Genomic DNA, 21,145 nt, shown 5'->3' with positions numbered 1-21,145 from the left:
TGCCCAACTCGTCAATTTATTGACTTCCTACAAGACTCGCTTGCGTTTTAGTGGCCTCAGACCTGTTCTTCTTTCTTTCTGCTTACAATCCGCTGGATTGTTTCGATTCTCTACCCGCAAACACCCATATCCATTACTCTACAAGTGCCTAATGAATCTCCCATGAATCTCGAGTACAATTACATAAATTAGAACCGGGTCATCCAGGCTTTGGAGTACAAGGTCCTCCAAAAACTCCCTCCTAGCCACGATAGTCGAGAAACTTGATTCGCGATCCGAGGGTTCCCGCTTTTCCCGGGTGGACGTGCCAAACTTATCACTCCAGGTGGTCGCTTACACTGAACGGCCCTGTCATTCATTGTTGGTCTTTTGGCTGCTAATTGCTCATGGCCCAGCCGAACCCAGTGGTTATGAAGCGCTGCAGCCAGTGTCCTGGTGAAGGGGGGGTCTCCTGAAGAAGGCATGACTAGCTAGTATCGTCTTGTCAGCTCATCTCGAAAGATCCAGGGGGTGCCGCTGCCGCGCATCGAAATGAGTTGCCCGACTCGGACGGTTATCATTCGTAATCGCTTGATCACCAGTTGTCCCTGACATCCCAGCGATTCACCCGTCATCAACAATGTCACTGAAGCAGAAGATCAATGATCCCCTTGTGACGGGAGTTGACTGTGCAATTTCCATTCTCACAGTAATCGATGCCGTGTCTGATCTGCTCCCTCCCCTAAAAGCTGCCACCGGAGGGGCACTCTTCATCTTGGACGAGGTCAAGATTGGTGGCGATTTATATGCGAAATTACGCACGGAAGCGCTGATAATTATTGTTCTGTAGATGTTCAAGGAGAACAGGAATCAATGGGAGGCTATACATCGTCAAAACAATGGCTGACGTGGTCACGGCCGTTGACTCGTATGACGCGTCGAGCGAAGAGGGAAAGCGATGTGTAGAAAGTGTTACAATGCTAAGCGAGTAAGCAGCATGTATCCACTGGTCCCCTGGCTCGTAATGACACGACGTTTGGTAGGGCATTGCAGCGTATCGAAACCAAAATCAGTCAATTGCTTCGCAAGATGGGAAAGCGGCCCGCTGTCATCAATTTCATCTCTCACATGAACAATCTGGGCATGATCAGTGACCTCAGGAAAGATTTCTGTGAGGCTTTAGAGTCGTTCCAGGTGACAACGCCCAATCGCTGTTATTGTGTTGCCCCCCTGATCTTAAGGTGACGGTCATCATGCAGGTGAGGACGGGCTTGACCATTGGTGTTATTGCAAGTACAACTCGCGGAATCGAGAGTGCCTCAGCTCTGAGCGAACTCCAATACCCCGTTATCGCCCACCATGATTCGACTAAGGCATGCCTCGACGGCACTAGAATTAATCTCATTGAGTACATTATGGCCTGGTGCTACAACGTGAGGGAGAGTGAGAAACGTGGGATGCTGTTGACTGCTGTGGCCGGTGCTGGCAAGACATCCCTCGTGCACTCAGTCGCAGAGAAGTGTGCGAATGGAGGTGCGCTGTTGTTGAGCTTCTTTTTCAAAGTAGGAGAGCAATCGCGGCCAGATCACCTGTTCAGCGGCATGGCTCGATCTCTAGCAGTGCACGACCCTACCTATCGCACCTCAGTCATATCTGCCCTTAAGAAAGATCCGACTCTCGCGACTGCCCCATTCACAATGCAATTCAGTAAATTAGTGGCTGAGCCTCTCCATCGGAAAGCGTTGCCCTCCGATCGTCCTATGGTGATATCTTGGATGAATGCGAGCAGCAAGCGTTCGAGGACCTAGCCGATATACTTCGAGACGGGGTACCCAAGCTACCAGCCAACATCGAGGTTTTTCTCACCTCGAGACAATTCGACCTTACCAACCAGGGATGTATATAGAATGGTGAGTTCAACGTGACTGGCAAGAACACATTGGGGACGTTTCAGATAACAGACAATGCAGGGAAATAATAGCGCTCATGGTCGTTTGGCACCCTGCACATGCACCAAACAGGCGCTCAAACGATCAGGGTGTGCCAATGATTTGCCTCTGATCTGTATCTGTTTTTGGATCATCACCTGGCATTCATCCACATCTGACACCCAAGCTTTTCTTGCCACCAAGATATCACATACTGGGAGTCGGACATAGTCAGGGTATGGGACCCCAAAATGCAGTGATTAGTCTGTTTGGACACCGGAATTCCTCTTACGACCTCTGGATATTTGGGGTTGTATCTTCCCTCTCTTCAGCTCTCTAAGTGCCCGCGCGCTCGAAATTGAGGTCGGTAGTTAATCATAGTATTCAAAAGCGAGCAAATGGGCAGACGGAAATACAAGAGGAGAAATCACGACCAGGACCACGTCTTAGAAGTATCTGGCCTCGAAGTCACGTCATCAAGCCGGTCTGCTATTCCTGCGACAAGAAATTCAACGAGGGCCAAGATGATTAATCGGACTGCGCCGATACTCCGCACCAGCCGCAGGGATAACCCTGATTTCGGGGACGAAGGCGAAAGCTTGATGTCTCAATCATCCAAATCATTCAGGGGATTTCGGTGGTTATTCGCAGCGACCTCTATAGGCGCTTTACGCTCAGTACTTTGGCTCTTCCAGAAACCCCTGTGAGTCTAGCGGTAGCCCAAAGTTCGTTCCCCTAACATATTTTCCCCACCTCCAGCAGTCTTGCGGTCGCAGTGTACATCATTCTTTTCATCCTTGCCAAAACCACAAACACAATCGACCGTGAGATTCGCCGACTCTTCATTCCTATCTGAAATACCCCTATCATAGTCTCTACTTCCCCTATGTCCCTACGTCCTAAAGCCTGTAGCGGTCGATCTCGATTACACGAAATTCATCGCCATACGACAGGCCTTTGAACCTATTCTGGCCCTTACATCAGGCGCACCCTTACAAACGACGGATGCTGCATCAGGTTCTAGTATTCCAGCCGGAGGCTCCTCTCTCTCCCTCTTATACGATATTCGAAACTCGGAGGCCGCAGTTTGAGATCCAGCTGTTCTTGTCAAATTCAGCGATTTACCATCAAAGGAAGAACTATTGAAGTCGATCAATGGTTTTGTTGGAAATACGAAGGGACTTCAGCGCTTGGGTGCAAAGGTCGGCGGTACAGTTGATAGTGTGCTAGCGTACATCTTACATCAGAATTGCTCCTTCGCGCAAGTTCTGACAATCCAACAAGTACGTTCTCAAAAGACTAGAAGAGATCCACAGGACGACTCCACCTCCACTCCCTTCATCTGCCTCATCTCTCCAAAGATTTATTGACCGCTCCCTCCCGGAATTCCTAAATAGCGCCGAGTTGCGGCGAGCGCGGAATCACGATATCCTCGTCTCAAACTTTCTCTAAGCCTCGAATCATTTAGCGTCGCACTTGCAACGACTGATTATGGAAGCCGAGGCAAATCTAGCACTCCTGAACCGCCTGGAGACTGAACATCATGAACGAATTGATCGGTCGTGAGGGCGCGATGGCCAGGAGAGAGAAGGATAGACTGGTGAGTCCTTACTGAGATGAATAGATCCACAAATTTCCCACCACTGCGTTTGTTCGCTTGCAGAATTTTGGACTTTCCTAGGGGGCAACCATGGCCGTCTGAGAACCCAAGATTCTTACATTGGGCTTCTCGGCTCGCTCTCAATATATCGTAATGAAGCCCGCAATCGGATATCTCAGACGATCGAGGAGTTGACAAAATTGCAGGAGAACCTTGAAGAGCTTCGTGCTCGCGTAGCTGAACCTGGGATCAGTACGCTAAGTTCTGGGGCTGAGGAGAGGGTGGGTCCACCAGGGGATTGGTAGGCGGGGTACCACTCGAGGTGCATGTGGATAGCATAAGAAGAGGTATAGTGAGGCTGACGTCGTTTAGGCAAGGGAGGCTTCAAGTGTGAGTTTTTTTTTCCCGAGGGTTTTCTTCTTGTTGGTTCTGGCTGATTCTCCGTGATTTTAGGGAGAACGAGAGGGTTAATAGGATGATAGTTGATGGTGGAGTCGAGGCTCGAAGTACTCAGCGAGCACTTTCATCTGATAATGCAAAAGTTGCGCAACGCTAAGTCAGTTCATAAGCACTACCCATTACGGGCCAGCTGTAACTCCAAACTTCCCCTTCTGGACGATTCATTCGCCTCAGTTTCCTCTTACTCATGTGGTTTGGATCTTAGTACGCGACTCGTAAGTTTCTCATTTCTCCGGGGCTCCGAACGTATCCAACATCATTTCAAAAGCTAGTGCCGGGCACTCCAAGCGAACGTGACCGTTCGACCCACTGAGTCATATTTCCAATCAGCCAGGCGTCATTGATCTCATTTTTTTTGGCGTGTACATGCATATAGCTTCAGCGTCTTTAGTTGAATGAGGAACATGATTAACGCATGGGTACACGTCCGTGCGGCGGTAAGTGCGTCATCCCCATCCCAACATTGCACGACAGCAAGGATGGCGCGAATTCGATCATTAATAAATGCCGGGTCGCAAGGTAGTCGGCTGCTCTCGCTGTGACAGGCCCCAGTGCTGGCCGAATGATGGAAGACCCCTTAGTTGCACGCGCGCTTTACTAGTAATCTAAGCTAATTTGCGCTCAACATTAGGGTTCATAATGACACAGCAAACAGATTTGAAAGAAGAGTACTGCACCAAAAGAAGTTTGCCGCTCGAATGCTCAGGGCCTGAATCCCACTCCACTTTCGTGAGTGAGTTGGAACCCTACTGATCCGCTATTCTTCCAACTCATGAAGATAGCGTTGTTAAGTGAGGTTCGCCAGTATCTGGGGTTGATAAGTAATCCCACCGTATCGCTTGGATGCTCATTAACCACGCGCCGCGCGCGCAGCTAGAAGGGGAACTCCACACCAGGGGTCTAGTCTACTACCGGACTCGTACCCAGTCGTCGTCGCTCCGTGGACGACGACTGGGTACGAGCCTGATATTAAGCCAGTAAATGGGAAGAATATCGTCCAGGATTTGCAATTGTAGGCCCTGACCACCTATTCGAAAATTTGAGGGATCTGAAGCAAATTCGGAACCTATCTAGCCGTTGCGCAGCCAGAAGGACAACTCCTACTCCGGTGACACTCGCCAGAGTGCCTATTACAAATACCATCCTCGTCCCTTGATAGTATCTGTCGACGGGGTAGGACCCCAGGGGGAACAACCGTAGCTCATCGACAATAACCTTCCCAGCAGCGGTAAGGCAAACGAACAAAGTCAGTGGGCATTCGATTGGGGTGATGTTGAGAATCAGAGCCATCCCTCAAATGAACGCCTCAGTTCCGCACCAGAGATGTCGCCAAGCAGAACTGAGCAACAGAGGACCACATGCACAGCAGTGATAGTTGTGATCCACAGCAAATGGGGCCAGCTCTCCCTAACGTGCGCGCGCGTCAATCATCTCTTCGACTCAATACCTCACTATCCTTTCTTGTTGTATTTTGATACACAAAAAACCTGTGTACTGTAATCAGGACTCTCACTTGAACGTTCATCAGTCCAGAAAGTATCCAAAGAAGAACGGTAACGTGGCAGTGGTCATTATGATTCCCAACGGGCAATTGGCATGTTATGATTGAATTAGTCCCATGCACGGAGCCCGTGCAGCATTGGCAGATCCGCTGCATAAAGAAAAAAAAAATTGGATGCGCAGATGTCTACCTATCTAGTCAATATACAATCACCGCTTTTTCCCTAGTTGAAGCGCGCTTGTCCGCTGGATTTCCGCATCCCCATCTGGCTGCAGGCAGGTACGTATGCGTGTTCCCGCCCGCACATACACACAGGCAACCACGCGCCGAACCGAGCATGGGAACAGAAACACTAGTTGTCGTCCAATGGCGGGAACAAGTGGGGGAGGGGGGAAGCAATTAATAATGTTTTCCAGGTTCAATTATCGATTCGCTCCTGGGCGCGCGTCAATCATTTGAATTAGGTGAGGGATACACGTTCCTTATGCTGTGGTACAAGTATTAGCGACGATCATGACATCAAGTTACCTAAGAGCATCGCGATTGGAGCACAAAGCATGGGGTAATTCTCGGAAGATTCTGATTTGGGCCCGCATGTTACACATACAAGGCCTAGCCAACCACTATAATTCTCAGCGGATAATTGGTGATTTTCCTTGGGGTGTCACCTTGAGCAAGGAAGTTTGGCAGTTGCTGTGAATAGATTTCCAGCGGCCCGACCCGCTTTCCGGCAAGTTAAATAAATGTGAACTCGGTATTTGACGCTTCTTTGCTATATTACATAATTGTATTGTCGCGGAATTGCCAAATTCAGTTGTTTCATTTGAAACGTATGCTCGGTCTCGCAGCGATCCAGGGTACATCTTACATACTTAGTCACAGGTGGGAAAATAGATGCAACTCTTCGGCTGCATTAGCAAATGCAATATCCCCCCGTTGCGCCACTGCTCCCTCATGTACAAAGAAGTAAGAGAGCATTTCGTCAAAGGCAGTGTTGAGGATTCAGACACACAGTGACGAATACTGACTGAGAATCGATATTGTTGATTGCAAATGGCCTGTTCCAGCTCAGGGAAATCCGTACTTCTACTTAATTTTGCTTGACAATGGATATATTGGGAAGAAGATCTAGACGATCTGGGAAATAACATGAAGCCGCAATCAGTGTTGAATGAGTTGGAGTAAGTAAGAGTCAAATTCGAAAGAATGCTTCCTCTACATAGAGTATGTAGATCAATTATATTACGACTTTGCAGAGGTTTCGCGCCGGTTTCCTCATCTTCGTGACAGCAGTCATTATGATTCCCAACATTTGGAGTACCACATTACATGATACCCATCCCAGGGACTCCGCAAATGCAAATCATACATATAGTTCCCATTCTCATTACAAAACCATTCTTTTATAAAGTTCGAAATGGGTGCAATCCTAGCCCCTGGTCACAAGACGCCCATTTCCACCGGTGCCCGCCACCCCCCCCACTTTACAATGCCAGTACCCGCTGTACCTGTGGTGATCATAAGCGTGGTCACTGTAGTGGCTGTTTTTGGTGTTTGGTACTACATGAAGCAGATGGACGAGGCACGTCTTGATTCATGCACCAAACCTTCAGTGAAGCGAAAGCAGAAGAATCCTAAGCAACTCGCGGAACCGATTCAGTCACCCATTGAACTCTCCTCGCCGGATGCCAAGGATCGTGCAACCTCTTCAGCTTCAAGTGACTCCGTTCAAAAGTACTCTAGCCAACTCCGGAACAGGCATGCATTTCCAGCAAGTGCTGCGATGACGAACCTTAACGAGGTAACGGAAGGATACTTTTCATCCCGCATCATTATCTTACCATTCCCCTTAGTCGGACTCACACACCTTTCAAGTTCTGCAGACGCCCCCATCACCCAGTGCAGGAAATGCAGAAATTTCGGGTCATCGCGACCAGATTATACCGAATCAGATACAGAGAAGGGGTAGCCCAACCAAGGCTCACTTCATCAAAAATCTGGTGGAACTCCAACCGAACACGAACGCCGATTCTCCTCGCTAGTCCGTTCGGTCAAACAAAGATGCCAATACGTTTTTGGAAGGTTCAGATGGTTTCGAAGGGATCACCCTAGCGCCGCTTCCCAGCGGGGGTGTTTCGAGGTCCTACTACATGAGTGACCAAACACTATCGTAAGGTGCTGTATGTCGATAATGTCCCACTCCTCCATGCCACCGTCGCTCGCCTGCATGGGTCGTTGGATGCTCCATATTCTCGTTTTTCAGGCTCCCTTGCCTACCCTCCTTTTCCTCATCCTCCAGGGCTCTCACATCTTATTGCCTACCTTTTACCCTCTCATCTTGTTATATGGTCCAAGTTTCTTTACTTTTTACTTTTCATCATTGTTCGACGACCTCTCACCACTGAGTGCTGTTCGCCTATAAGAGAACGAATTTTTTAGAACTCTTCTTCCTCAGATCTCTAGTTCCTTTAACTCGTTCTCAACATCTCTTGACAAGCGCACAGCTGAGTTTCTGGAGTTGATGAAATTGCACAATGACCTTCAAGCTAGCTAGTTGACGACCTGTCGGGCTGAGCCTTGATCCGTATGCTAAGTTTTGGGGGCCTCGGACTCGGGTAATTTCACCAGAAGGACTAACAAGCAAACTCCCAACTCGAAGTACATATGGAGAGCATAAGAAGTGTGCGACGAGGTTGACGTCGACGTCGATCGTTGAGACCACCACGGACACCCAGGTAGAAGGCCTCGTTAGGTACCCAAATTGAACTTTCGATCTCCGGCCTAACAGGCCTAAATGCATATGAACGTTCTAAGGCTCGTTGAACTTTCTCTTTTGTATTGATTTGAACATGTAAAACGTTCATCACGAACATTTAGAACGTTCTCTGACTGTATAGAACGTTCAGCAATGCCATAGAATGTTTTATACTACCTGAGGGATGCCCTAACCGTCCACATACTCATGGAGATCGTCCTCCGCATCGTCAGCGTTGTCTAAATCACATTATTATTGGCTATGGTACGCAAACGTATATACATGAATAGAAGTAATGCGCAATATATGACAATCGGTGCACGCGCAACCGTGAAAGTGTAGAGTATTTGGTGCTACGTGATAGACAGCAGCTAACGGAATTTATCTCGAAGGTTAAAAAGTCGAAATTTCGAAGAGGAAAGAGTGAACGGGATATGATAAAGGGTATGCGGATCAGGAGCCTTGTGAGGGATTATGAACTTCCGCAGAGAAATCAAGACCTGAGACTAGCACACCTTGGGGATTGGACGGGGATGGCATTATGAAGGTGGCATCTTGGGGATTGGACACAGACGGCGTCATGAAAGTAGCACCTTGGGTATGAGACACAGACGGCATCATGCAAGTAGAATCATACCCATGGTGTGCAAACGGAGACCAGCCATTATTAAATCCCATTCCGTGGCTAACAAAGGGCACCACCCCAGAAGGACCGAGATATGGATGTACCCCTCCTGCAGCTGAATTCCCTTGCAGCGCAGGACCTGGAAGTGACTGCCCCATTACTTGGTAATGATGTGGGCCTACCGACCCAGTGGGCAGCTGCCAGTCCATATCGACAGAGATGGGATTGGGGGGGGTTGTCGGAGTGCTGGGTGTTGCCAGCCTGGCCCGTTTCTTCATCAGGGCAGGCTGTTTCCCGGCAGCGCGTCGGCGAGGGTTAGGAGGTGGGGTGGAGTCCTCGACATGACCATGACTGTCATTGTCACTTGCATCCTCTCGTTTGCCTAAAGATGGGTCCTTCGCTTCTTTGAAAGAAATCAGGACACGGCCTGTAGTGCTGATGATAATCCCGTCGTCGTCGCCGTACTCGCTGCGGTTGAACGCTCGAAGAGTGGGCCTGACATCGGCATTTTCATGGAAAAATGCATTCCAAATGACCCGCCACTGTGCTGTGCCAACATTACTGACATCCTGGTCCCAGAACAGCGATTTCCAGTCTAAGCTATCTGGCCAGTTAATGAGAGCAACGTCTGCTGACTGAAATTTTTGAGGAAGTTTCTTCCAGTCAATGCGCCTGCAATTCTCGGCATAGAGAGACCTCCGTTTCATCATTTGCATAAGATAGTCTGAGCACACCGATCGATAGTCTTGCTTTTTCGTGGGTTCAGGAGGTTGGTGGTTCTTCCCGTTCGGGGCACGAGCGCCACCGCGGCCAATCATGGCATTAACATTCATAGCGATTTGATGAAGGGCAACCTTGAAGTCAGGCATGATGCCTTTCAGGTAGTTCGTCAACGTCGGAGTACCACAATAGATTTTGTCCAGCTGATGGGGCATGGGCTCGCTGCTGCCAGAAACCAGGATGATGGCACAATGCAAACCAACCGCTGTGGCAGCATTGACTTCCTCAACAAGTCGCTTCGACCAAGTTTTCATGACTCGTTTTTGAACTTGACCGGCACTACCAGTGAGTCCGTCCGTGAACTGGAGCTTGCTTTCCTCATGTCGAAACACAAGGTTACGGGAGTATTTTGTCCATTCCGATGAATCTTCGCCACCGTGGCTCTCAACAAGGGCTTGGTAAGCAGGCCTGACTACTGTCCTCGTATATTCAGCAGCAGAGATACTGTCGGGATCCGGATTTGGGTGCGAATCAAGGTAGGAAGCTTGGAAAGCATTCCACACATTCCCGCGGCTTCGATGCTGCTTCTGCGTAAGGATGAGATTGACAAGAGCGAGGATGGAATCGAATGTCCGATTTTTGGACTTCGCAAATGCATCAATCTCCCTCAGGAAGCCCTGGGTAATCCCTTCAAGCTCCGCCTTTTCCGATTTGTTGAGTCGACCACCTTTTAGCTTCGCACTGAAATCATCATCTATGCCGATGGTTCCCAAATCCGCTTCGTCATGCTCACTCAAGGCATGAAGATCGCCCTTGTCAGAGGGGTTCAAATCACTGACGAGATTGAGAGTCTCGGAGGGATTGCCGGTATATGTGGCTGGCACGTCGATTGTACTGCGGGTGGGGGACGACAGAGTCTCATCATTGATGCCGCAGGCTACCATGTCGCCGTTGGGAGGCAGAGATGTATGGACGTCGCAATGGGTATCCTTTGTAACATCACCGGCCCCACTCTGGGCAGACGATGGTGGAGTGGGACAGTTGGCAGAAATTTCAGACGGCAGAGTGCCACTGCCACTGCTGTGACTGGGGGACGACGACATAGCGACATTGATGCCATGGGGTACCGTGGCAGGTGAGTGCATGATACTTCCATCGCTGCATGCGGCTGCTGCAGTGCGGGAGGATGGCTGCGCTCTGCCAGGAAGTGTCAAGGTCGGTGTGGGTTGTACAACAGCGTCCAACGACACTGTCGTCACAGCACTGGCAGAGAGTTGGATTTCATTGCTGGTACCAGGTTGGACATCACCACCGTCAGCTGGAGGGACGGTAATAGACGAAAGCGTAGACGAAAGCTGGGTGGTCGAAGTTTGGTTGGTGCCATCAATATCTTTGCCTACGACGACATCACACCCTGCAGCACCCGCTATGGCAGTACGACGATTTGAGGTGTTTGTCTTCTTCGACCCTCTCTTGCGGCCAGTAGCTTTGGCGCGCACGCGGGCGGATCGACGAACTGGTGGAGCAGGATCAGAGGCTGAAGTTTGGCCCCTTCGCAGTATGAGTTTAAGGCCAGAATTCGACGATGCCATCAGAAGGGCAGCGAGCACGAAGCCAAGGCAATCAATATGAATGTGTGGGCAGATAAAGCGAAGATAAATCGAATAACAGGCAGTGAACGTGTGGTGGATGAAGCGAAATCGCTCTCGTTGGGTCGCAAAATGATTCTCGTCCAGGCGCAATATTATTAGGCAGGCAGTCCAAAGCTCTGGCGATCTATGAGTGGGCAGAAATAGCGGTCAATATCTCCGTCTTCGTTGCATTCTCTTGACGTACATTTGGGAACAAGACCGTTGTCGTTGGCGAGAAACTGAGTTAAATTGAGCAGGTGAAGGCGCTTTCGTTGTTTAACGAAGCTGCTTCACTAGCCAGGAACTAAGTTAATCTGGGCAATCCAGAGACCTTATCAATCTACAAGCAGATAGGAACGGCAATCAATAGACCAATCCTGTTTGTATTCTGCCCGTTCGAGACAATATGGTGACTTCGAACAACGTTTCATGTGATCGATATAAACAAAGTGCAACAAATATAAACATAGTCATACTCCACATGAACAAACGGGGGAACAGGAGAGGGGATGTGCGGGGGCGAAAGTAGGGAAGGGCAAAGGAGAACATTATGACTGGATAGGCTTGTAATACAGCCCTTGATTTACATTCAGTTCAACTGTCACCATCCATTTCCCACTTCTCGTATATGACAAGGTTTCAAATCTCTCCTCAACCATTGCCTTATTGCGAGCCTCGGCGTGCATGGATCCAAAAATCCTTCGAGAAATCAGGCGCAGGACAAGATCCGCATCTCCTTCACTTGGCCATATCTTAAAGCCACTAAAGTATGGCTTTAGAGTGTCTCGGCTTTTGTGAACAGCGACCCAAGCTTGCACGATGAGCAAAAACCGTCTCCGGCTTCGTGCAGATACCTTGTTTTTTAAAAGGGTGTCTTTCTGATTCAGGAAGTCCTTTATTGTGTCTGTCATGAAGGAAAGGCGTACCATGGTACGCAGGGGTGGTGGATCTGGGGACGATGATACGAAGGGGGGAAAGTGCTTATAATCCAGAAGAGTTTCTGCGATGTTATCGCGGGTGAGACGGGGTGGTGCAAAAGAGGGATCAAGCCATGCATCAAGTTCTGTTGATGAGCGGGCTTCTTCATAGGCAATAGCGACATATTGAAGCTCGATACGGGAATAGAAAGGAGCTAGTGTGTGATGCACCTCATGTTGCTGCATAAGGGCTTTCCCCGGGATCATTGCCCAAGAATCCGGATCTGGATGATTGTTTAGGACTTGCAGCAGTGCCTGAGCTTTTCTACGGCACTTGAGCAGCAAAGAAACGCGCAACTTGCCACCAACAGAGACCTTCGAGGCAGGACGGGAAGCGCAGACACCCCAACAACGAAAGCTGTCGACCCACAATAACGGCCAATCAGCATCCTTCTGATAGTCATCCATGTCTAGGGGCACAAGGAGTTCAAACCACAGGTCCCTGGGAACAGGTTTGAAGTCAATAACGCTGGGAATGTCCGTCGATCCAGAAGTTGAAGGGGGATCATCAGCGTGTGTCAAGTTGGGGCCGGAGTCCCCACCAACGTGGAGGTCGTCAGCACCAGTGCCCGAAAGAACAGAGGCTGCTGACATCGGACGCTTTTGCGGGATGATGTTGAGCGGGCCCGATAGCGAACCGCCCTCGCGCAAGATGAGCTGTGAAGTGGATAACCGTGACCGTGAAGACGGTCTTGGTTGGGTTGGGGAAGGGCATGGAGCGGGAAGCGGCGATGAGGTAGGCGCCAGCGAAGAGGGAGGTAACGGCAGAGAGGGAGGCGCCAGCGAAGGGGGAGATGGTGGCAGAGAGGAAGGCAGCGGTAAAGAGGGAGGCGGCGGCATTGGTGGTGACGTGGGTTTCTCGAAACATCCACTTACGCATTCAAGGTAAGCCTTCGAACGTTCAACTCGTTCAAGACGAGCATGCACACTAAGCCGTGCTGGGTCACGCCACTTCCAGCGCAGGTATCGGAGAAGAGGAGATGCATTTTTCTCCTTTATGCCACTAACAGAAAGCTCCTTTTGGATGGTCTCCCGTGCACTTGCATCTCCACAGTAAGCAAGAGCTACCAAGATGGCACCCTGCTCACAATACTGACCAAAGAAGTTGGAGTCAGTGATACGTTGAAGTTCTCGATCATCAATATCGCCATTAACGGCGATCTCTAAGAACTGAAAGGAAGGTTCGTCGCCGAATGTGAGGACATGACTCGGTGTCTCCTTTCCCAGAATTCCTGGTGAGTTGGATTTTGGTACAAATGAGGGGGAAAAGCAGGCTGGAAAGTGGTCCTCGATAATGTTAAGCATGCCATCGCGAATCGAAAACACTTTGTTGGAGTAAACGTCACCATCAAAAAATTGTTGTGGCAGCTTGAGCGTGATGAGACTCTCCTCCCATTGTTCCCAATTAGGCTGCCTGACCCGCCATACCCGAGGGCGATACAACCCCCGCGTATTGTTAAGACGAGTTGACACGCGAAGGAATTCCACGAAGCGGAGACCCTCTCGTTCGGCAGCAATAAGCGACAAGGCGATGGGATCATTGTCAGTGCGGTCGTCATTGTCAGAGGGTTTCTCCAATGTAATGGAGCTGCCGTACTGGCGAACTATGAAGATGGGAACACCGTGTCGGTGGAGAGTTTGGACGTCACTGGACTGAAGGGTTTGGCTTTCGTCGTCGTTGGGCTTAAGTACAAATGTAGTGCCAATGAGGGAGGTGTCGACAGGGATACAAGGCGGTGAGCAGCCCAGCTGCTTTGCAGCAAAGTCAATGCAGTGGAACATGGCGTAGTTTGTCCACGCAAGCATTTCGAGCCCTCGGCGAAATGAGGTGAGAATCGAGAAGGGAATGTGCGGAAGGGAGCAAAGCTTCCGGTTCAAATACATCGAGGGGAGTGTGGATCCATCGAATTGAAAAGGGATTGGGACTTTCCATTTTTTGATTATTTTCCCCCACTGATGAAAACTACTCTCTGTCTGTCTCAAGAAATACATGATGTCTGATAGTTGTTCGCTATCAAAAACGATACCGCGCATTGTGGGGCCAAACCCAGGGAAGCCATCACAGCGCTCGCCTTCACGAAAGCTTAACTCCTCCCACCTATGGTCCAATTTTTCATTCAAGCGGCAATGTGGGAGATATGGAAGGTATGGGCGCTGCGAATCGAAAACGATAGGATACCGTGTGTAATCCCAATGATGATCAAATAGGAATGTGTCAGCAGCAGTGAATGCAGGAGGGGGGATATTTTGAGAAGGGGTTTCGTTGGTTGGCTGTCCCAGGAACTCGTATTTATGCGCTCGAGGGCTATTTGAGGCCAACAGCGACCATGAAAACCGGTGGTAAACCCTGCGTCGATTTGTGGCTGTAGTAAGGGGAATGGGGGGGTGAGCCGCCAAGCTAGAACTGGGGGAAGAAGAACATACCTTTAGGATATCGTCGTATGTGGCGTTGATTGAGCAGCTTTTGATTACTCAATGCAATGTCAAATGGCAAGTCACCATTTACGTCGACAAATCGCAACAATCTATAATCCCATTCTACTGGAGTTATGGGGGTAGATGACCGTTCATTCATAAACGATTCATCAAGCAACCACTGCAACCACTCTGACAAGCCATTGGAAGCATGACCCTGTGTCACTTCATCATGATGAAGGTTGACAGATGCCATATTGCGTAGCCGAGCGAGCGAGCCTTCCGCAAGATGACCAAGCGACACCTCAGCTGGCTGAGGATTGGCATTGACCACATGATGCGGATCGAGGCCGCGAGTCGGACGATGGGTTGTGTGACTAGTCATCTTCCTCACGAGTCAATCTACGTGTAAACAGTAATAGAATATCAGGGCTGTGCGCGCTATGGCCCTAATCATCCTAATTGTGAGAATGCTTACTGGAAACAAGACTGTGAGGGGACGCGCCAGAGTGGAGTGTGATCCGGCAACAACCGCAGAAACATGTGACCTGCCACCGGTTTGGAGTTGGCTGAATTTAAATCTATAGAATCCAGATTAGATTAACCTCAGTCCCGTTGTTCACGATGTGAAAACCAAAATTTCTCGCTTTATAAGAAAGGCGCTTTGAACAGCGTGGTAGCGAAGAAACCACAAATGGAAGACGAAGCCGTAACAACAACACCAAGTTACGTTGACACGAGGCCGCGCCCGGATTGATAATGATGGAAAATACACACCGCTCCGTGCAACAGTGCAAACCTGGGTAGCATCTATTGTTGAAGTGCACATTCATGACCGAAGGTCGCCAGATAACGATGCGGTTGAGCAACGGAAAAGAAACGACAGGAACAAACTCCAAAGATAAAATTGTCGATACAAACACATGTAAATACATATCTTCCTATCATCCATCTAATTCCGCACTGAGTGTTGTCCCGATGGCATCCGTGTGTTGTCACGACTTGTTCATCCAACACGCACTCACGATTAATGGGAATTGGATGTGGTGCCGCTGCCTCGGCAACGAGAGGAGATTGAACAGGTTCCCACGGCGTCAAGGCTGCCAGACCCAACCCCAACCTTGTTTCTTTACAGTAAATGTAACATAACTTGTGTGCAACGGGCGACTCGGAACGATAGAATAACGTGGCGACGACCCCGACAAACGTCGAAGCCTCTTGAATTTTTGAGCGACCGAGAAAATCAGAGAAAAAACAAACTAAACACATACGAAAAACATCAGCATAAGAAAGACCATAACTGGGTATACCATACGCGAGGTCAACTGTGTGCGGCGGACATGAAGGAAGCCTGGTGCTAGAACCCGAGGCACACAAGTCTTATTTAATCTCGTACCCTCCATTAAATCCCAATTAATATCTCCCTTACAGTAAAATCAATTATCCAATTATCGCGAGGATGGCACTGATTAGTCAGGTGATGGATCGAGGAATTGTGCAAGAAATATCTCACCACTTGCCTCACAGCAACATTACCACCGATCGATTCATCGAAGCCAATGGCATTTCTACAGAATTTCCAAGGGGAGCAAGTTGTTGTTATTCCTCCCAGTCTCTCGGATTCCTATGATTTCCGTTGTGATTGTGGCTATCAGAGTATGGCATCTCCTCGAGCTTCTTATTGATATCAATCTAACTCATCTTCAGTGCTGAAATATTGCGGCCGAAAAAAGTTGGAAGGCTACTGGTTCTGGAAATGTCCCCGAGTGAATGGGGGCCAAAGGTGCACCATTTTTCGTTAGTATAGTCTATACAGTCCGAAAACAATGAGTGACTCATACAATATTCACAGTACGCGGAAATCAAATATCAAGGGATGACTTCCGTCAGCGTAGAATGAGAGGACCACCGTGTCCCGGGCAAGTGGCTGGATCTATTCACTCAAAGCCTATCATTGATGCTGATGTGTTACAGCCTTGAAGCATCCGATCTTCAAGCGAGGTCCTTTAGATTCGCACGAAACAACGATGCTGCCAGCGATAACATATTGAGTCAAAGAAGGTAATGTCAATTTGTATTCGCACCGTCTCTTATTCATCGCTCAGAAGGCAACCGCCATTTAGCGGAGGCGATACCCAACCAGCGGCACAAGCTCCAATGTAAGTACAATTTAATGTATTCGGAACTGTCTGATCAACATCTCCCAGGAGTCAGCCACCAGTTCAAAGGGCAGCGGGGTCCTTATCCCTTCCAACCCACGCGGCAGATGCTTCATCGAGGAACTTAATGACTGCTCGCATTATTCAATTGGAGGCCCGAATCCGCGAGCATGAAGCTGCTGCGCAACTCTCCTCCATTGAGTTGGACGCTTTTGAGTCCGAGGTCAATGAATTACATGTGCAGAACCAGGAGCTACGAGCAATGAACGAGGAGCTACAAAGAAAACTGGATCGTACCCTCACCACTTTACGTGGTGTCATTGAGACGCTTGCCTTGTAACTTGTTGCCTTATGTTTGTTCCGACCCACTTCAATTGAATCTAGTCTTGTGACGGCGTTCCGCCATCGTTCTGCCATTACACTTCCGCTCGTCCTAACCGTTTCGCCGCCCCTACGTTCCCTCACATTCGTGGAGTCCTCTTCAAAGCATTTGCATTGGAGACAACCCACGATTACACCTCTTTAGTTCCACGTCCTCCCTGACCTTAAACTGCGTTGTGCCTGTTGTCGCTTCACCTGAGTCCGTTGGTTTTTCGTCGGTGTCCTCTTCAAAGCCCCTGCATTGGAGACAGTTCACGATTGCACTCCCTCGGCTCCACCTCCATCCTAACCTCACGTTGTGACTTAATTTCTCGCGTGCTGCCCTGCCCCTGAGTGCATTGATCTTATTCGTTGGTGCCCTCCTCAAGGATTTTTCTTTGGGGATAACCCTTCGAGCTTGCTCCTTCGGCGCTGCACACCTCAGAGGATCGCTGGGACTCTTACTTCACTCCATCATCATTGCCTCTGGGACTTGTCCCTTGTTTTCATCGTCGGTGTCTGTGACAAGCACCACCGAGCGATCTAGCCCATCGGTCCATTGGTCCAACACCCACCGCGGTTCATACGACGCCTTTATTATTCACAATACCCTCCTTTATCCTGATCACCACATCGTTACAACATTATGGCAGGAACTCTACGCAGTCTTAAAAAGTCGCTCAAAGCATCGGAAAGGTATTATGCAAGAAAGCAATCTGATGGTGGGACGTTGCAGAATGAAGGGTCAAGTACCGGTTTCCTGAAGGAGCTGAGCAGCGTCCCTGGGATTGTGCCATCTCTTCGCCGATCACAGAAGCCAGGGGCCAACAACGTGGAGGCTCCTATCCACATTCCGCCAATGACCACAATGATGAACATGTGCCGCCGCCCAACCCACCCGAAGAGTTCGAGTTGCCTTTCTCCTCCCCACCTACTCCATATATAGGAACCATCCCTATTGGCCTCGACACTGTGGTGGACCGAGTCATCTGCACACCCCTGGATGCACGCCGGTCTAAGCACGCTTTAAAGCGCGAGAGGCAGCATGTGCGTTGGGACAATACAGTCCTTCCGCAGCTCATAGCTGTGTACATTCAGTGGGAGCGTTTGCGTTATTCCGGATCGGGGGTCACACCTAGAGCGGATCCTTGCGATTGTGGGGGCAGCCACCTGGCACTCAAAGTTGTTTGTTTGCGGTTTGACCGCAAAGAGGAGGTCTTGCTTATTGTTTGCAGTACCCGCCCTGCTCCCGTCCAGCTTGTTGAGCTTGGGATGTTCCCATGTGCTCCATATCGCCCTTCACTGGCCGTAAGCATCGATATGTTGGAATGGGTCTCACTTTTCTTCAAGTTTACCGCCCCAAATAACCGGGCATGGGCAGCTACCATGCAAACCATACTTCAAAATCGCGGGTTTCATTTTGATGCCAAGGACTCTCTTCGTAGACGTTTCGCGAATGCCCTGAAATATTACCAGAGTCTCGTTTCGTTAGTCCAAGCGGAGCTTGTTCGTTTAGCAAGAAGCTATGCACTTCCATCTCAACCTTCATCTGTGATGCCGCAGGGGCCATCTACCTCCGTCTCGCAGCATTCCGAGGGTACCGAGATTGAGACTGATTTTGACGTCACGACTCCGATCAATCGTCGCGTGTATGAGAATGCCCATCATACTCCAAACCCTAATGCTGATGATCAGCCTAGTTCTTTCCTCCGTTCTCGATGTCCCCTCTGTTTTGGTGGGTCCTATACGAAAGGGGAGGATGTACAGGCCATCATATGTTGCGATGCGAATTTCCAACTAAAGCGGATTAAAGACAAGGATCGTCGGCGTGGAATGGAGGAGAAAGTCGGGGGGAAGGATCCTGCTTTCACGTCACCGAGAACTGTATTTTTGTCTGAGGACTTCGTTCAGTTTTGGAAAGAACACGTCGAGACCATCCGCCCCACTAAAAAGTCTTCCAGGAAGCGCAGAAACCGTGAAGGGGAGGAGGTGGACATTGAGCGTGCTCCAGCTGGTGCAGATGATAGGAGGGAGTTTGGCTTGCCAGTCCCGAACTCTACATATGATGCTTGTTCTGAGTCTTTCATCGCTGCCGATGGGGAACGCATTAAGGCATCGACAGACTATTTTGCGGACACTGGAGTGATGGCGATCCTGTGTCGCCACGATATACCCCTATTCCTCGTTAACGTCCAGACGGCCGGTGAGAAACAGCACTACCTTTTCGCGCTCGTCGCAAAATTCTTTGAGCACGTCCCGGGCTCATGGCGGGTTGGAATATTGTATGACATAGGATGTCAGGGAGATCGTACCCTGAAGAAATACAACATTGCTCCGGAGTGGAGATCTCGAATCGCGTGGGGTGTCTCCATTTTCCATGCATATGGTCACCAGTATGCCTGTCAGCTTTGGTACCATCCACGTAAATCGGAGCTTTGGGGCCTCACGGATGGTGAAGGTTGTGAGAGGGTGTGGAGCCAGCTGCGACAGTTGATACCGGGCCTTCGAGTTACTGGCCATTATCGTCGCCTCTTTCTAATTGATGTCCAGGTTGAGCACATTGAGTCCATGAAGTCCCCTGACTCTGGAAAATGGCTTCGAGGCCACCTAAAGAGGGCCAGGGGGCGACTTAATGCAGCTACCGGTCACTCGGGGAAGAACAACGATGATCCGGTTCCTGATCTGTTGGCACAGTTTGAGGACCAGCGACGTTATTACAGCAAACCTTTAGAGCGTCAATCGAAGACAGCGGCCCAGAAGCTAGTGGATCGAATTACTTCACTGAGGACCGAGTTAAAGACCCAAGAGACACTCTATGAGGAGCTTGTTCGGACCAGGCCAGTAGATGATCCAGTTCGTCAGTTTGAGTCGCAAGAATTCATGGAGAAAGTGGCAGAAGAGATTGTAAGGCTGAAGGAGTCGTTGGCCACAAACATGCGTATGCTTGGAGCACAGGGCGATGCTGCCTTCGAAGAGCTGGAGCGGCTGAAGAAGGATGAGTGGACAAATGAACTCATCAATTTTCGAATCCTTAGGGAGCAGCTTGTTCGGAAATTGCGTTCAAGACGGTTCGAACTCAACATACTTGATCGCTCAAAAGCTCGCACCATTGATCAAAATGTCAAGGCCCATGTGGAGAAAGCAGTGAAGGGCCGATCATCTGCCATTGACATTACACTGCGAAAATACAACGAGAAGCTAGAGCTTCTAAGGAGGCTTCGGACTACTTCTCCAGCCCACCAAAATAAGTATCTCCCACCTTCCCTCAGCCGTGACACCATCCTCAAGTTAGATGTAGATCAAGATCTTTGGCAAGAGTTCTTTGACCAAGAGCCCGGAGAGGGAGAGCTCCCCAAATGGGTGATGGATTCTAGTGTTCGTGAGAGCATTCGCTATATGCAGGAAGCAAATAATTGCCGGTCTGAGATACGCAGACTCACTGCAGAGCATGCTAACCTCCGACACTGGTTGGCTCATGAGCATGCTGCATATGAGTCACTTTTTCGGTCATGTCAAGGAAGGAACAGCGTTGACGTGGCCTTTCTTGCTCTCAAATGGCTCCATGAACTTCACAATCTCTCCATTTCATGGCAGAATCACACCGAAGATGTCCCTTGTCCTCACGATGCACTTCCGTGGCCGGACACCACCCCTCCAATGTCAAAGGAGGATTTCTGTTCCCTTTACACCAACGTTCAATCCACCAATACTCAGTACCCCGGGGCAGGTCAAGATGATGGTGTGGACAGCGCGGATGAGGCAAGTCAAGATGATGATGATAATGATGAAATAGAGCCTGATGAGATGGAGGAAAACGGGGCTCTGGCTCTGGCTATGGCAGCATTAGATATGGGTGAAGATGCTCGCCTTGACCCAGAGAATGTAGAGGGTTTCGCAATGTAAGTTGTAATTGCTGGCCCATGGCGATTCCCACAGTGTGGCCATTTCCCTCAGTTGGCCGGGCAATTGTCTCATGAATTCAGCTCCAACTCTCACATGCATGTGACATCAAATAGCGCGGGAACTCTTTCGCATT

General features: G+C 49.6%; 5 protein-coding genes across 5 annotated transcripts; 4 read left to right on the top strand and 1 right to left on the bottom strand.

Annotated features, from left to right (window-relative positions):
• Window positions 1–619: 619 nt before the first annotated feature.
• Window positions 620–1,787, top strand: EI90DRAFT_3136644 (uncharacterized protein; the record flags this gene model as incomplete). Its single annotated transcript, XM_039064801.1, has 4 exons — window positions 620–773; window positions 847–967; window positions 1,023–1,173; window positions 1,239–1,787. The coding sequence occupies 4 exons, from the start codon at window positions 620–622 to the stop codon at window positions 1,785–1,787; spliced, it is 975 nt and encodes a 324-aa protein (XP_038908359.1).
• A 3,005-nt stretch (window positions 1,788–4,792) lies between these two features.
• On the bottom strand, window positions 4,793–5,260 carry EI90DRAFT_3091815 (uncharacterized protein). The gene is made up of 2 exons (XM_039062409.1): window positions 5,041–5,260; window positions 4,793–4,978 (listed from the first exon to the last, which is right to left on the bottom strand). The coding sequence occupies exons 1-2, from the start codon at window positions 5,254–5,256 to the stop codon at window positions 4,817–4,819; spliced, it is 378 nt and encodes a 125-aa protein (XP_038908358.1). The 5' UTR covers window positions 5,257–5,260; the 3' UTR covers window positions 4,793–4,816.
• Window positions 5,261–6,880: 1,620 nt separating this feature from the next.
• On the top strand, window positions 6,881–7,818 carry EI90DRAFT_3159677 (uncharacterized protein). The gene is made up of 2 exons (XM_039066237.1): window positions 6,881–7,268; window positions 7,321–7,818. The coding sequence occupies exons 1-2, from the start codon at window positions 6,885–6,887 to the stop codon at window positions 7,507–7,509; spliced, it is 573 nt and encodes a 190-aa protein (XP_038908357.1). The 5' UTR covers window positions 6,881–6,884; the 3' UTR covers window positions 7,510–7,818.
• Window positions 7,819–18,138: 10,320 nt separating this feature from the next.
• On the top strand, window positions 18,139–18,615 carry EI90DRAFT_2841460 (uncharacterized protein; the record flags this gene model as incomplete). The annotated part of the gene is made up of 1 exon (XM_039053689.1): window positions 18,139–18,615. A coding segment is annotated over one exon (477 nt), but the record flags the coding sequence as incomplete, so codon positions are not given.
• Window positions 18,616–18,801: 186 nt separating this feature from the next.
• On the top strand, window positions 18,802–20,598 carry EI90DRAFT_2837533 (uncharacterized protein; the record flags this gene model as incomplete). The annotated part of the gene is made up of 1 exon (XM_039053669.1): window positions 18,802–20,598. A coding segment is annotated over one exon (1,797 nt), but the record flags the coding sequence as incomplete, so codon positions are not given.
• Window positions 20,599–21,145: the final 547 nt, after the last annotated feature.

This window comes from Cantharellus anzutake (genome assembly GCF_015039405.1).
Source record: "Cantharellus anzutake strain C23 chromosome Unknown EI90scaffold_166, whole genome shotgun sequence".
NCBI lineage: Eukaryota > Fungi > Basidiomycota > Agaricomycetes > Cantharellales > Hydnaceae > Cantharellus > Cantharellus anzutake.
Note: the sequence above shows the minus strand (reverse complement) of the source record. Positions and strands in the feature narration are given on the sequence as shown.

Coding starts and splice junctions, on each gene's coding strand:
- EI90DRAFT_3091815 (XM_039062409.1), bottom strand. CDS start 5,256: ATGGCTCTGATTCTCAACATCACCCCAATCGAATGCCCACTGACTTTG. Junction 4,979..5,040: donor TCCTTCTGGCTGCGCAACGG/CTAGATAGGTTC, acceptor GTCAGGGCCTAC/AATTGCAAATCCTGGACGAT.
- EI90DRAFT_3159677 (XM_039066237.1), top strand. CDS start 6,885: ATGGGTGCAATCCTAGCCCCTGGTCACAAGACGCCCATTTCCACCGGT. Junction 7,269..7,320: donor CGATGACGAACCTTAACGAG/GTAACGGAAGGA, acceptor CATTCCCCTTAG/TCGGACTCACACACCTTTCA.